The sequence below is a fragment of the Trachemys scripta genome, chromosome 2 (assembly GCF_013100865.1).
Source record: "Trachemys scripta elegans isolate TJP31775 chromosome 2, CAS_Tse_1.0, whole genome shotgun sequence".
NCBI lineage: Eukaryota > Metazoa > Chordata > Testudines > Emydidae > Trachemys > Trachemys scripta.
Window position 1 is genome coordinate 216,210,843 of NC_048299.1, and position 15,547 is coordinate 216,226,389.

The 15,547-nt window shown below is 41.6% G+C and overlaps 1 protein-coding gene across 1 annotated transcript in view; it reads left to right on the forward strand.

The window, feature by feature from the left end:
- The window catches only part of RP1 (RP1 axonemal microtubule associated), a 258,679-nt gene that overhangs the window by 219,090 nt on the left and 24,042 nt on the right, over positions 1 to 15,547 (forward strand). The window contains 1 exon segment of the mRNA XM_034759443.1: positions 980 to 1,128. Within this exon segment, the coding sequence (XP_034615334.1) occupies positions 980 to 1,128 (149 nt within the window).

A 15,547-nucleotide genomic window follows, 5' to 3' on the forward strand; every position in this document is an offset into this window, starting at 1 on the left:
TGCTCCAAAGTAGCACAAATGTGTTGACTTCTGGGGGATGCTGCACAGCTCATCTTTTTAAAGGACCTTTTGGTGAGAGGGACATTGCCTGAGTGGTAATGTTAGGCAGGAAGTGATGTTTTTTCCATAATTTTGATCCCTTTGTGTTCAAGGGGTCTTATTGGCTCCTGCTATCAGTAGAGTGGTTACTTCTGGTTTTGTCTTTGGGCCAGATCCTCGGCCCTTACCAAATACCTTTTGCATTGTTCTAGTGATACAAAAAAGAACACTTAAAGCTACATTAACCAAGACAGCCAAAGATTCCTCAGTTGAAGGGGAATGAGGGGGAGTTGGCTAGAAGTAAGGGAACGGGACAGGAATATACAGTGCTGCTCCAGATCCTTGGCTGGCAGCACATTCCCTAAGGGATTACTGAAACTCGTGCAATTTAAAGCAGCCCTGGGGGTACTCTAGGTTATGCAGTGGCGTATTTTGACCAGTGGCCAAGGTTCAAAGGAAGTGTAACAGTTTCTTCCTCTCTCACTCCCTAAGCTGTGCTAAGTATGGCTTCAGCAAAGCTCAGGATGGAGCCTTTTATGTTTAGTTGTGCTTCTGAATAATTATTAAGGTCACCTACAGTTTAGGATGGATGTTTTGTATGTTTGTTATACTTCTAAATAAATAAATAAATAAATAAGCTTGTTTTTCCCAGCGGTGTTGTGTTTGCTATTTTAGAGTGATCAGTATTGATCTGTTTATTACCTTTTACTCTCATTCTCTTTTTCCAACTCAAAAATTGTTTCGATTGTTAATTATAATCACATTGGGTTTTTATTTTAATTACAGTGTAGTTTTAAAAATGATACCATTTTGCACAGCACTTTGATCAATTTGGCCAGGAATGCTCCAGAAATAAAAGTATAATCATAATATATGTTAAATTAAATGTATTTCTTAAATGTCCAAGCTTCAATACTTCTTTCTTTTCCCCCCCACACAGTAAAAGAGTATGTTCTGTACATTACTACGGCTGCATCCTTGGAGTCAGGAACAGATGCAGATGTGTATGTCACTCTACGAGGGCTCTTGGGAGACACGGGAAGAAGAAAATTGACAAGGAAAGGAGAGGATCTTTTCACCAAGGGAAAGGTGTGGTTATCATTTCTAAAGGATCTATTGCTCTTCTAGGGCCTGATCCAATTCTAATTGACTTGACTGAGAGTTGGATAGGGCCTCTGGTTTCTAGCCTGTGATGTCTTGTGGCTTTTACAACATGTGGGTGCGGCACGCACAGATATAAATATTACCCACAATAGAACTCCATTAAAAACATTATTAAGATTGCAAAGTCAAGCACTCAAAAATTAGGAAATACCAGAATTAAGGTTATCTGTGCAACCTTAATTTGACTGCTTGTGCATATTCTTTATGATATATACTTTAATTACAAGCCACTCAGTCTCACGGATATTTGCTGACAGCAGAGGAATGGTGAGACTCAGAAATAACCAGGCTATGGAAGAAAACATTCTTTTGGGGTCAAGACACTTCTGCCCCATTCCCAGCCAAGTGGGCACAGACGCTTTTTTCCATTCCCTGCAAGTGTGACCCCTTCTGCCCCATCCCCTCTAACCTGTCCCTGTTCCAATCCTGTCTCTTTCCCGTCCTTTGCTCTTCATCCCAGTTCCATTCTCCTTACCTAGTCGGTCCCAGTCTCCATTCCTCAGACTTTTCATCCCAGTCTCTTTGCCCAGCAAGTACTAGTCTCACTCTGCACACTCACTGCACAAGTCCTGGTCTCCTACCTTCACTCCTTGTGCCCAGTCTCATTGTCCAGCCAGTTGCAGCCCTCCTTCTGCCTCCTCATCAAATCTGCCCTTCTCCCCAATTCTAATCTCCAGTCACCCCCTCCCATATCTACATTCCTCATCCCCACTGGTGCTCCCAGTCCCAATTTCCCTTCCTGACTTTCTCATCCAATCTCAGTGTCATCATCCTCCAGTTCCCTGTCCCAATCTCTTTGCCCAGCCAATCCCAGTCCCCTCCCACCCAGCATCCTGGTCCTCATCAGATAAGTCTGTCCTCCCCAGGGGTGAAAGTGAGCCCTGACCCCAACCCCTGCGCGTGGCTGAGAGCCCTGACACCAGGCTGTGAGCCCCGACCCCCACAGTTCATGATGCACTATGATGCACACCTTATATGTATTAGTTGATTTTGTACGCGGATCTTATGATTAAAATAAATAAATGTTCTATTATCATTATTATTCTTGTTATTTACGTATTTTTCTTTTTTTTTTTACAAAGTAACTACTATGAAATGATATGGAGAGGGGGGGGCGCAATTTTATATTCTTGCCTCGGGCACAAAAATAGCTAGTTACAGCTCTGCTTTAGATACTTGGGTCAGCTGGCCCTAATATAAATTAGAACTTCTTGAAGTTGCATTTCTGTCAGGGCTGCTTCTTGTAGCTGATTGTAACGAAGCTTGACTCACCGGCACAGCACCTCCTGCTGGTTGCCTGGGAATTAGCTCTTTTTCCAGCATATGGAGTACCCTCTGCTGGTGTCTCGCCTACCTCAGGCCCCATGTCCCTCCTGGACCCCAGTGTCGCTTTACCTAGGGGTTCTGCCCCAGCAGTACCCCCACTCTCTGGGTCTCCCCTCCCAGGGAACCCCAACCCTCTAAATCCACCTTGCCTCAGCGGCGCGGGCAAGGGATGTGCTGGCTGCAGCTTCCCGCTGCCCCCATTGGCCCGGGACAGCGAACCGCAGCCAGTGGGGGCCGCGATCGGCCGAACCTGCCGCATCAGCAGGTAAATAAACTGGCCCGGCCCGCGAGGGTGCTTACCCTGGCAAGCCGCGTGCCAAACGTTGCTGACTCCTGATCTAGCCCCTGCTCACTGGGGAAGACTGCAGTCTATAATGGCCACTCATCATTGGCAAGGGGTAAGACCTGCTGCCTTTACCTATCCCTGGGCTGTATCTCTGTATCCTTTATAGGCCTTCAACAAGGCCTGCAGCCTGAGGGTTTACCAGACTGGAGCTCCCCAGCTCCCTTTGCCCTTCCCCAGCACTGCTCTGCTTCAGGTATCTTGCTCCCAGGCAGCTAGTCCTTCTCCCTCCAGGGCTGGAGAGAGACTCCTTCAGCTCCTGGACCCCAGCCCTCTTATAAGGGCCAACTGGGCCCTCATTGAGCTGGCCAGAGCTGTGGCTGCTTCCCCACTACACTGATGTAATCTCTTTTCTGATACTGGTCTGTGTATGTGGATGCCTTGCACGCATGTCTTTGTTGTCTTTGAGGTCATGGGTAATTGAGTGTGATGCTGGGCTCCATGACACAGTGTCCGCTACAACCAGATTTTTTCCAGGAACATATTTAGCAACTGTGTTAAATCGCATTAGCCTTAGCAATAGACATTGGCATCTCAGTGATGCTCGATCCAGATCTTGTCCGTTGATGAGGGTTACAAGTGGTTTATGGTCTGTTATCAGTGTAAATGAATCCAGCCCACACAGATATCTGTAGAAGTTTTCACATGCCCATACACTTGCCAGGTACTCCTCAATCTAAGCATATCATTTTTCTGGATCTGTGAGTGTACAAAAGCAAAATGCAACAGGCTACCACTCAGATCCATGTTGTTGTAACAATACACCACTTGGCCATAGCTGCTTACAGCCTCACAGACCATTATGGGTTTGTTCACATCATAGTACTTGAGAACTGGAACTGTTGAGATAATTTCCTTTGCCCTTTTGAAGGCAGTCTTGATTTTGCCCCCATAGCCAAGATGTGTTGGACTTTAACAGTTCAGTCAATGGTTTTGTCACTGTAGAAAGACCTTGCAGGTATCGATCAAAATAATTTACCATCTGCAGTATGTATCGCAGTTCTGGTGCATTCATTTGGTGCATTCAATTCTCAAATTGCTTCTACTTTCTCAGGACTAGGACTAATTCCATCTTTGTTTATTGTCTGATGCAAAAACCTCATTTTTCCTTGTTTATCTTCAGTCCAGAATGACTAATTAGGCTTAGGACTTCATTGGGAATTTTTTTGTGTTCTTCTATCAAAATTCCATGTATCAGAATATCATCAGTAAAAACTACAACTCCATTTGTGTTCATTAACAATTCTTCCATCTTTCTTTTGAAAATTTCAGATCATAGAATCATAGAATATCAGGGTTGGAAGGGACCTCAGGAAGTCATCTAGTCCCAACCCCTGCTCAAAGCAGGACCAATCCCTAACTAAATCATCCACTGGTAATCCCAAAAAGGTAATCTTTGAAAGCAAAATCTCCCAAAGGGTATGATAAATGTAGTCAGTTTAGCACTTTCTTTGGCTAAAGGAATTTGCCAGAATCTGCTCAAGGCATCCAACTTGCAGAATACTGTAGCTTCCTTCGCTTTGGGGAGGAATTAATCCAATGTTCAGAGGGTATATTTTTCTCTCACAACTGTTTCATTAAATCTTTTAAGATCCACACAAATTCGTATTTTTCCATTTTTCTTTATAACCAGTTCCACACCATGCTGTTGGCTCAGAGATTTTCTCTATTGGGCCAATCTGCTCCACTCTCTTTAACTCAACTGCCACTTCATGAACTAATGGGATAGGAATCTTGAGAGGTGTGTATACACTATATGGTTTAGCATTGTTTCTTAAGGTTATTTGTACTGGATCTCCTTTCAAAAGTTCAGTATCACCAAATATCCCATCAAGTTCTTCTGCCTGTCTCACTATGCCCATCATGATTGTCACACTGCGGCTGAGAAGGTTGTTGGTCTGTGTTCATTTGATCACATACACTCTGAATGCATGGCTTTTGTCTTAATAGGTTGTTCCTGTGGTGAACTGGCCCATGCAGTTCAGAATACCTCGAGGCTAGTCAGAGTGTATCAGGTGACTTCAGCTCTGGGGCAGGAGTGGGGGTTGAAGGTGATTGCAAGTCCCTTTTTAGATTACTCTGATGTCCCCTCCTGAGTCAATTTTAAATTCAATAGTCTTACCATGAATATTCAGTTTCACTCTCCAAACAGGTTCTGAGTCATCACAAGTGCTAGATCCCAGAAACAGTGGCTCTTGATTATGTATAATTTGAGTCAACTCCCTGACTGCTTTGGTTCAGCAAACAGCTGCAAAATGTCCATATTTCATGCATATATTACATGGTGTGCCTCTGGCTGGACAGGCATCATCTCTCTTTGGGGTATGACTTGTTCCACACTTTGTGCATGTAGGCTGGAATTTGTCCCTTTTAGACTGGGAGTTCTCTCTCCTGGCCTCAGGGGTTTTACAATAATGACTTTGAATACTCACCTGTCTGTGTACAGTTTCTAAGCTAGTTTCAGGTTTTTCAAGTTTGTCAAGTTTCTTTAGATTTTGCAGTTTCACAAGTTCACTCAGTTTTGCTATTTGAATAGCTGTGACTAGGGTTAAATCTCTCTTCAGTTGTAGCTGCTGTGAAAGGTTTTTATCTGTTTACCCAATAACCAGCCTCTCTCTGATACTTCCATGTTTTGCATTGCCAAAATAAGTTTTCAGCTTCAGAATGCAGAGTTCAACATTTTCCCCTGATTCTTGAATTGTCTGGTGAAAACATGCTCTGTTTCCTTCCCCATAGTGTAAATTAAAGAAGATACCTGTATATCTCCAGTTTCTTTGTGGAGTTCGTTTGCAATTTGAAATGTTGCAAAATACTGCTTCCAATCTGTCCATTGTGAAGGTTTGTCAAAGCTAAAGTTCTCTGGGGTATTGAAGAGTGGCATGTTGATGAGATCCTGCAACCTTTGTTTCTGTTTTCCTTCTGTTTCTGTTCTTAGTTTACTCCTGACACCATGTCAAGTACTTCTGTACAAGATATGGACTGGCTATAGAGCTTGCTTATATATACCAGATGTGTTCATCATCAGATTCTTTTATCCTCTGCCAGCTATGGCTGAGGTTTGTTTAGGATCATGAAGATTTTTAGTGATTTTGAGGTAGAGAAGGAACTCGAAAGGCAGTCAGTCCACTCCACCCTTTATGCCTTCAGCTGGAAGCACGAGGTAGACTAGGACGCTTGTGTGGACCAACGGATGCTGCTTGCAAGAATTCTCCTAATCTGGGCACATGGAGTGCATGTGCACACCTACAGTGGAATACAGAAATGAACTACACATCTCAAAGAACCTCCAGTTACTCCTTCCAGAGCCTTATCACTTGGCCAAATTTGAGCAGATTTTAACAGGGACAGCAAAAAGCACATCCTTGACATAAGGACCAAATTTTAAGTCCCTGCTTCTAACCTTGGGAGTGCGTTAACTGTTCAAAGAAATGATCATCAGAATGTTTTAACATGGGAAACACAACTTATTTTCCCCTACCCTTCTTCTTGGAGACATTGAATCATTTTGGCTACGTTTTTCCAAAATATATCACCCTGAGGCAGACACCTAACATGGAAAATTTCAAATAAGGTTTAGCAAAGTAAGTAACAACTGAAAACAGGGGCTTATAATGGGAAGTGTTGGGCAAACTTAGGAGGGGTTATCAGCCCTAACTATTATATTATGGACATGGATCTACCTTCCTGAACTTTCAATGTACAGCACCCAATTCTTTTTTTACTTAGGTTAAAAAATATTATGCAATAAAGAAAATATAGGGCTTTTTTGTTCCATGTCCTTCTGCTGGCTTCAGCCTCCCAAAGGAGAAGAGCTTCACCTGTGGAGGCCAGTTTGAGAAAAAGCAGACCTAAATAAGTAGTGGAAATCAGTACCAAACTATTGGCATGATCCTGCATGGTGGAGAAATTCTCCAGTAGGCTCCTGAGCACCCTCAAATCCCATTGACTTCAGTGGAAGTTCAGGACGTTGCTGTATTGGGCCCTGTTTGAGACAGTTGTTCACCAGACAGCCCGAGAAGTCTAGAGAACCTTTGTCAGTGTTGGGAGCAGCCAGTTGTCGCTCAGTGTCCTGGGTTGTGACAGATGCAGTCCTGTCTTCTAGCTTTTGAAACTTCGAATGTGGTTCACTGATAGCTGATTTCCTGGGCCAGCACATTTGAGAGTTTAAATCCTGTTTAGCTCCTAGGTGAAAATTAATTTGATGTGTCCTCTATTCGATATTTCTGTACATCATATAGCCACTATGTGAGTGGACATGTTTGGTAGGCTGAAGAGAGGCCCAGAACTGAAAAAGCAGAAATGTTGCGTGCAGAATGGAGGCTGAATTGGCAGAGTTTCACTGCATGGGGGAAGCTTTCATGGTGTTTGCCTATGCTGTAGGGTGTCAAAAGATATGCCTGTTTTCTACCACAGGAAGCAAAGCAGGCATATTCCTTTTGTTTCATTATTTGATTTGGCATAGTGTAGGAGTAATGTATAAATGTAATGTAGTGTTCATACATTTCTAGTGAAACTTGGTAAATATTAACATATGTTTATTCTAGAGCCTGGCATGAAATTGTTATGTCAGTAGATGAATGATTAATAGCTATAAAAATCAAATTCTCTTGATTTTGCTTCATGTCCAGTGAAAACAAAATTGTTGCAGTAAAGGTGGTAGATGAATCTTGTAAACAAGAAGGGATAAATGGATTCTGCAAGTAAGTTTCCTGCCTTATCAGCAACATTTTTGTTCATTTCATGTTCTTGGAAATTTCCAGATGTTTTCTTCCACTTGTAAATAAGACTGTCAAATGTGGAGTGCCTCTTTCTAGACCAACACACTCACATATTGTGCTGAGAGCACCCCTTCAGTTAGGGAATCTGGACATAGTGGGGTGTGGTATTTTGGAATACAACAGTCACGAAATTTGTATGCTGAACCTTAACAATTAGTCTGACATTTTAAAATATGCTTTTCCTTGCAATATTTTTCCCCTGACTATACAGTATCTGCTGGTGAACTGGAATAGTATTTCTATTAGAAATCAGATCAAAATACGGTATTAGTCCAACACAATGTCAGGATTGTTATAAACAACAGCTAAGTGATGCAGAAATGTACAGAAAATAAAAATTATTCAAATGGATTGCCAATGAATGGAAGACATGGGCCTTTCATTCAGCCAGATGTCTTCTTCACTGGAGCTGGACACCATCTGTCAGTTACATGATAATTAAAGGCTGGATTCTTTTTTAAAATTTCAAAAATTGCCTTTGTGTCTTTTAAGAGGCCAAGTTTTTACCCGTATGAATCAAACGAAGACGTGATCAGGTGGTAGAGAAATTCATTTACATGAACTCCTCACTTCCAATAGCTCCCCACAGCTGACCACATGCCCAAGGGGAAAACACTTTCAGTTGTAGAGCCAAGTTTCTGATGATCTTTCATCATTCTTTCAAGTAAATAAACATCTGATTCTGTGAGGCACTGAGTGTCCTGTGACTTCAATATCTTGAGGGGTCTGATGTCCTTTCCAGAAGGATCCAGGTGGGGGAGTGTGACGAGGCGATCTGCCACCTTAAGGGTAGTGATGTCCAGGGGTCAGCCCATCCCCATCCCATGGCATGGTCCCTTTTAGATTTTGGGATGTCTGATCTACAAAGACTGGAGAGATATTGGGAGAGAGGAAGATGGTCCTGGGAATAAGTAGAATTCAGGAAGAATCTCTTTTTGGGTACGTTCACACAGATCGCAGCAGTGAGCCCCACAGCTGGGTCAATGGACTCAGCTAGCAAGGATCACATTAGCACTCCAAAACTAGCTGTGTAGACAGCACTTCGAAATTGCAGTCAGGCTGGAGCTTGGGTTCTGATGCCCTCCTGCCACCCTTGGCTTCAGAGCCTGAGCCACAACTTCAAAGCATTGTATACACAACTGTTTTTAGAGTGCTAGTGCAAACCTCGCAAAGCCAAGTCTCAATCTGGGCTGGGAGGCTCGCTACTGCAGGCTGTGTAGATGTACTCATTAAGGGCCTGGAAGCCTTGCAGAGTGGGCAGGTCAAGGCTCCCGTCTTTCCCAGCTAAATGGGATGAGCTTTGGGAAGGGGACCAGCAAGTATTCTACCTCCTCCCTCCTAGCAAGGCAGACACCATCAGGAAAAGGCTGTCCTGATGAGCCCTCTAAACTGGATGGCTAATTGAGAATGTATGCCAAGCTGCAGGAGAAGCTGGCTAGAGCCTTGCAGAGGATTTGAACCACAACCCCAGCTCCATGAAGAAGAGCTGGTGGAAATTCCTGTCTGAAGGAGATAAATACTGACTGCCTTAAGGCAAGAGACAGAGGGCCTGTTCAAAATGCAACCCAGCTGCTTCAGAGCAGGACTTGAGAGCAGCTTTGAAAAAGTACTTCCATAGCTGGCTAAGAAGAAGCGCTGAGGAACCACAGACCCAAGATGGGGATAGCAGAGTCCACAGAACTGGTGAAGACACTGACAAGCATGGCAAAAGTAGAAGCACTGCAAGGAATTGGAAAATGGATTGAAGGAACAATCCATAGCCACCTAAAACAAGGTCCCAGGTGCTGGAACGCAGAAGAGAGAGTGGAAGTACAGGCTTCAGGAATGAAAGAGGCCAAAAAAACTGTGAATTCTGTACAGAGGCTGAGGGCTTGGCTTAGAGGCCACAAGATTTTGGGTTTTTCTTATTTTGGACTTTTCTGTTAAACCCCAAAGGGGAAGGGACTGAGAGGTGACCTAGTTGGAGGACTAGGCCCCAGAAGCAGCAGCCCATTGTGTGTGTCGGGGAGCACAGAGTAAAAGAGTAAAAGAAACCCTGCCGCACCATGTCCTGACATGAGGGGCCATCCTGGCAGTAAGTGCATGCCAAACAGGGAATCGGCATGATCCTTCATACATCTTTATACAGTAGTCTGTTGTATGCCTAATACTATTTATTCATCTTTTGTGAATGACTTTAATTCTCGCAGATTTTACAGGCTATTAGCATTGTCTTGAACCATGTGCAGACATTGTGTAAACTTCAGTGCCCAGCTCTGTCCTAACAGCTTGATTTTGACCTGCAGCTCCACTACTATTTCCTTCTAGAGTCTACCATTTTGCGCTGATGTGCTCCTGGGGTCCTTTCTATGCACCGTTCTGCAGGTTGGATATATGTTCAGTCAGATGGCTGAAAATTATCCATATTTTTGTCTTTCAGATTGTGATTTCTTTTCAAACCAATCCTGCACTCCAAAATAATCCAAATGTTACACATCATATGTTGAGATTAAGACAAATATTTAAAGATCCACCACTTTCATGTGCAATGGATATAGGGATTAAACTACTTTAAATTTTTGAAAAAGGAAAATCTCCATGAACATTTTGAACTCATATTATTCTATTGGTTGTTGGAAAGAGATTATATCCTCTCTCCTGCCTTATATTTAGATACCAACCACTCAGGTTGGTACCATGGTAACTGCAGCACACACAAAAATTGTTAGCAAGAGGTGATTGTTGGTGTTCAGTTTCATTGCTTATTTATGGATTAAAAATTGTCAATTTTTAAATATTACCTTAGGGGGGGGCAAAGCACACCTGGTGGAAATGGACTAAAAAGTGGACATCATATTGGAAGCACAATGATGGTCACCATGAAAAAGTCATAATTTGTCAGCAGTGTCATACCATGATATATCTCAGGATATGTCTACACAGCAGCAGGGAGCATACTTCCCAGCACACGTAGACAGACGTGCTAGCTGTGCTTGAGCTAGTGGGCTAAAAATAGCAGAGTAGCCTGTGGTAGTGTGGGCAGCACCTTGGGTTAGCCACCTGAGCACAAAGGTATTCAGACCCCGCAGTTAAGTACTCAGGTAGCTAGCCTGAGCTGCTGTCAGTCTGCCCTAGCTACACTGCTGTTTTTAGTGCAGTAGCTCAAGTAGCACTAGCCTGCATCTATCTACCCATGCTGGGAAGCATGCTTTCAGGTGCTGTGTAGACATACCCTTAGATACCACAGTTTGTTAACCACTGGCAACTTGCTGGCTCTCATGAGAAGTGTACCCAGTATAATAACTATAAAATTGCAAAGTGCTATTGATCCAAATGTCACGTATGGCCCAAGTTACAGTGGTCAGCAACCATAATGGCTGGGATTACCAGGCCATTGAGTGAAAGGGATAATAGGACAGAGGACAGGAATCACTGTGAAACGGGCACAATGGAGAGTAGGATGGTGGAGGAGGGTGGTTGTTAAAAAAAAAAATGTTTAGGAGAGGAAGAAAGATAGAGACCTTAACTACAGCAAACGTAAGTCCAGAGTTATAGGAGTCTGCGCAAAATGTCAGGCCGCTGCCAGGCTTCACAGGAACACAAATTTTGACAGTGTAGTGCACTCCTCTCCTATTGGAGTTGAGCAATCACCCACTAGGCCAGGCCAGCAATAACCTGATAAGGAATTCGTACAACTCTATACAACTTAGTGAAGCCACAAAGGGTTCCTCCTTCTCTTCCACTGTAGCCTCTGCAAAATCTGGACCAGCTGTTCATGTTGTAGCCTCTGCAACATACTGGACTGTTCAGTATGGTTGGTTAACTAATCAATCCAAAACTTCTTCATATGATTTCATGCTCTTTATACCTCATGCTGTTGGGAGTTCTCTTCCTCAATCACAGAAAACCCTAATCAAATCTGAGACAATCAGTCCAGCACTGTGGATGCAAAGCCAGACCAGCAAGGGAAAACTCTGCTGCTTTCACTGACCCAGTTTGGACCAGTCTTCCAGGAAATGAGCAAATGGTTCTGTGCCCCTTTTAGTTAATGAAAGATAGTAGGGAAAACCTGGGTCTACTTCACACTGAGGTCAGCAACACATCCCTCAGAATCAGCACAGCAGCCTTCCAAACACTCGTAAACATTTTATTGAAGAAGCCATTAGCCAGTGATGATGACCTTGCTAATTCCCATTCATATTGAATAATTTCCATAGGGAGGGTCTATAAGAATGGCTGCTTGTTAGACAGAAGAGAGAGATTATCTTTGAACAGGTTAAGCTCCAGAGACAGTGGTTATAGGATTGGATTTCATAGATTTTTATTGCAAGAAGGTACCATTTTGGTCATCTAGTCTGACCTCTATCTTAACACAAGCCATAGGCATTTCTTGTATTAATTCCTGCCTCAAGTCTAACAGCTGTAATTCAATTAGACCATATCTTTTAGAAAAACATCCAATCTTGATTTAAAAATTTCCAGTGATGGAGCAGTTGTTCAATAGTTAATTACCTTTACTGTTAAATATTTGCACCTTATTTCTTAGTTTGAATTTGTCTAGCTTCAACTTACAGCCATTACATTTTGTTATTCATTTGACTGCCAGACTGAATAGCCCTCTAATACCAATTTCTGCTCCTTGTGTAGGTACATAGTCTGTGATCAAGTCACTCCATAACCTTCTCTTTGATAAGATAAATAGATTGAACTCCTTGACAATTTCATTGGAAGGCATGTTTTCAATCCCTTAACCATTCTTGTGGCTTTTCTCTGAACCATCACCAATTTTTCAACATCCATCTGGAAGTGTGGGCACCAGAACTGAACACAGTATCTGAGTACAAGTTGCACCAGTGCCAAGTACAGAGGTAATATAACCTCTCTACTGCCACTCAGTATTTCCCTGTTTATACATCCAAGGATCCCATTTACCCTGTAGTCACAGCTGAGATCTCACATTCAACTGGTTACCTGCTGTGACACCCCCCCCCCAAGTATTTTTCAGAATCACCATTTCCCAGGATAGCATCCATCATCCTGTAAATATGGCCCAAATTCTTTGTTGCTAGATGGTTGACTTTACATTTGACCATGCTGAAAAACATATTGTTTGCTTGTGTCCCGTTTACCAAGCAATCCAGAAGTCTTGATACCCATGATCTATCCTCTTAATTATTTACCGCTCTCCAATCTTTGTGTAATCTGCAAATTTTATCAGTAATAATTTTATATTTATAACTTTTTAAAATATTAGCACCACATTAGATTTCCTCCAGTTTTCTGGAACTTTCCCAATTACAAGACATAATGGAAAAAAATCAACATTAATGGCGCAGAAAACACCTTGGCCAGTTCTTTTAAAACTTTTGGATGCAAGTTATCCATATCTCCTGATTTTAAAAAGTCTAATTTTAGTAGCTGCTGTTTAATATCCTCCTGAGTTACTGTTGATATGGAAAGTCTTCCATCAAAATGATCTGATGGCACCATCTGTTTTTTCCCAAAAACAGAACAGAAATATTTATTGAACACTTTTGTCTTTTCTGAACTATTATCGACAATTCTACAATTTCTGTTTTGTTATGGACCAATACTATTGTTAGTATTCCTTGTGTTCCCGACATACTTTAAAAACCCTTTATATTATTCTGGCCACATGTTTCTCCTTGTGTCCTTTTGCTTCCTTTATCAATTCTTTACAGTTTCTAGCTTCTAATTTATTCCTATCTTCTAATTGATATCAACTTCCTCTTTTTTCCATTTGTTAAATATATGTAATAGTATTATTATAACTGATTTCACTGCCCTTCTAAGTCAGGCTGGTCTTTTAAGCAGTGTATCCCTCCTTTTTTTTTATTGTGGCTTTTGGGGCATCTAGTAGAATGTTCTTAAATAGTTCTCAATTATCATTCACATTTTTCGATTTAAATTCTTTCTCCCAATTGTTTTCAGCGTTGTGAAATTGGCCTTCATAATACACCAAGTATAGCTATTATTGGTTTGTACTTTATTGTGTTCTCACATAATAAATGTAATCAAGTCCTGATTACTAACACCTAAACAACCACTAATGTTTAGTTCTATGATCAAGATAAGGTCCAATATAGAATTTCCCCATGTTAGATGCAACACTTCTTGAGTTAGGTGATTTTCATAGTTAAATTTTAGAAATTCCCAGGATGTTTTAATACCAGCATCTTGAGACCTACCGTTATGTCACTCAAATTGAAGTCTCCCATGAACTTTTTTTCCCTACACATTATAAATTGGTGCTTGTCCTCCTGTTCTCTCATGTGATTTGATGGTCTATAGCAGACACCTTCTAGAACCCTATCCTGTGCTTTATCTGTTAGGACATTAATCCATAAGCATTCAAGATCATTTGTTTCTGCCATTTTTGACATAGAGTGTCACTCTCACTCCGCTTTTACCCACTCTGTCCTTCCTACAAGGGATTTTAACATCCCAGTCATGTGAATTTTCCCACCAGGTTTCAGTAATACCAACTAGAACAAATTTGTGCTCATAAATGAGAAATTCCAATTCTTCTTGTTTGTTACCCAGATGCCTAGAATTGGTGTATAGGTAATTTAAAGAATTTCTTGAACCACAAATTGAAGTAAGATGCTTACTGCTCATGTTCCAATGCTATATGATGTTAAGAATGAGTTAAGGAATGTTTTTTCATTGGAAAATGATGATTTGTTACCTCGAAACATTCTGCAGGCATGTATCAATTTTGACTAAATTCTAATGGAAACAAGCATGTTTCTGATGGAAACTTGCCTGCCAAGCAAATTCAACAACTGTCTGGCTTTATGCCAGCATGGAGGCCCTGAAAGCCCCAGCTCCCAATCTTTCAGGCTCATGACTCCTTGGCGCCCTGGTCTCCCAGGGCTTCAGGGTCCCTAGCTCCTCAGCAGCCTGGAAGTCTCCAGCTGTGTGGCAGGCTACTCAGGCTCTGAGCAGCTTGAGAAAGCGTTGAGAACATTTTGAAAAAGTCAAAATGAAATGTCATGTCAACAAAATGTTGGAATTCCTGTTCTGTGGGAAATTCCGAATGTTCCCATTTTCATTCTGTTTTGGAACAACATTTTTTTTTTTTTTAAATTTCAGAGTTTTCTGTGGAATGAAAATTTCAGGTTCCAGCCAGCTGTAGTTAATAATGTCAGTCTCCTGAGCAATAAAAATGTCTCCTCCTCATGGCCCTGATTGGGACCTGCTGCATGTTCTTGTTTAATCAGAAACCTTCCTCTACTACTCTCTCCACAAACACACATACCATTTCTGATATATTTTATTACTAGTTCTTTTCAGCTCCTGGAGAACTCAAACTCCATAGTTTGCCTGGCACTAGATTTTGAGACAGATGAAGGGGGAGGTCATATACAGTCTCCTAGGCTTGCAGATTCAGGCACAAACTGAATGACTTTGTAGGGGGACTGTATTCATTTGAACCTGACCTTCATACTCTTTTTGACATCTGCATTCTATTTTCTTTCAGTTATGTTCTTTTCTCTTTTGTATAACATAATCTGTAGGTATGAAAGGCAAAATGCTGGAATTAATTATGGCATTAAAGATATTGGTCTCTGTAGTAGTTGTTCATTATAGTAAATTTATTTTACTTAAATCCTGGGCCAAATGCTTTTATAACTTAGTTGGATTGCAATTATTGCCATTTATTGTTATGTGCCACTATTCCTTCTGAAAGATTATTGTTGTTTTTATCATGAGAAAAATCTTGTTTAATTAAGCAAAGGGTTCAGGATTCTCTTTTTTTCTCTAATTTTGTTGCAGACAGATGAACTGTGATAATTATAGGGATGCAGAGGCCTCAAATTACACACTCATTTTCTCTTAAAAGGGTTTTGATCTTTTTGTGTACTGAGAGAGAAATATTTTAAGGTAATTTTGG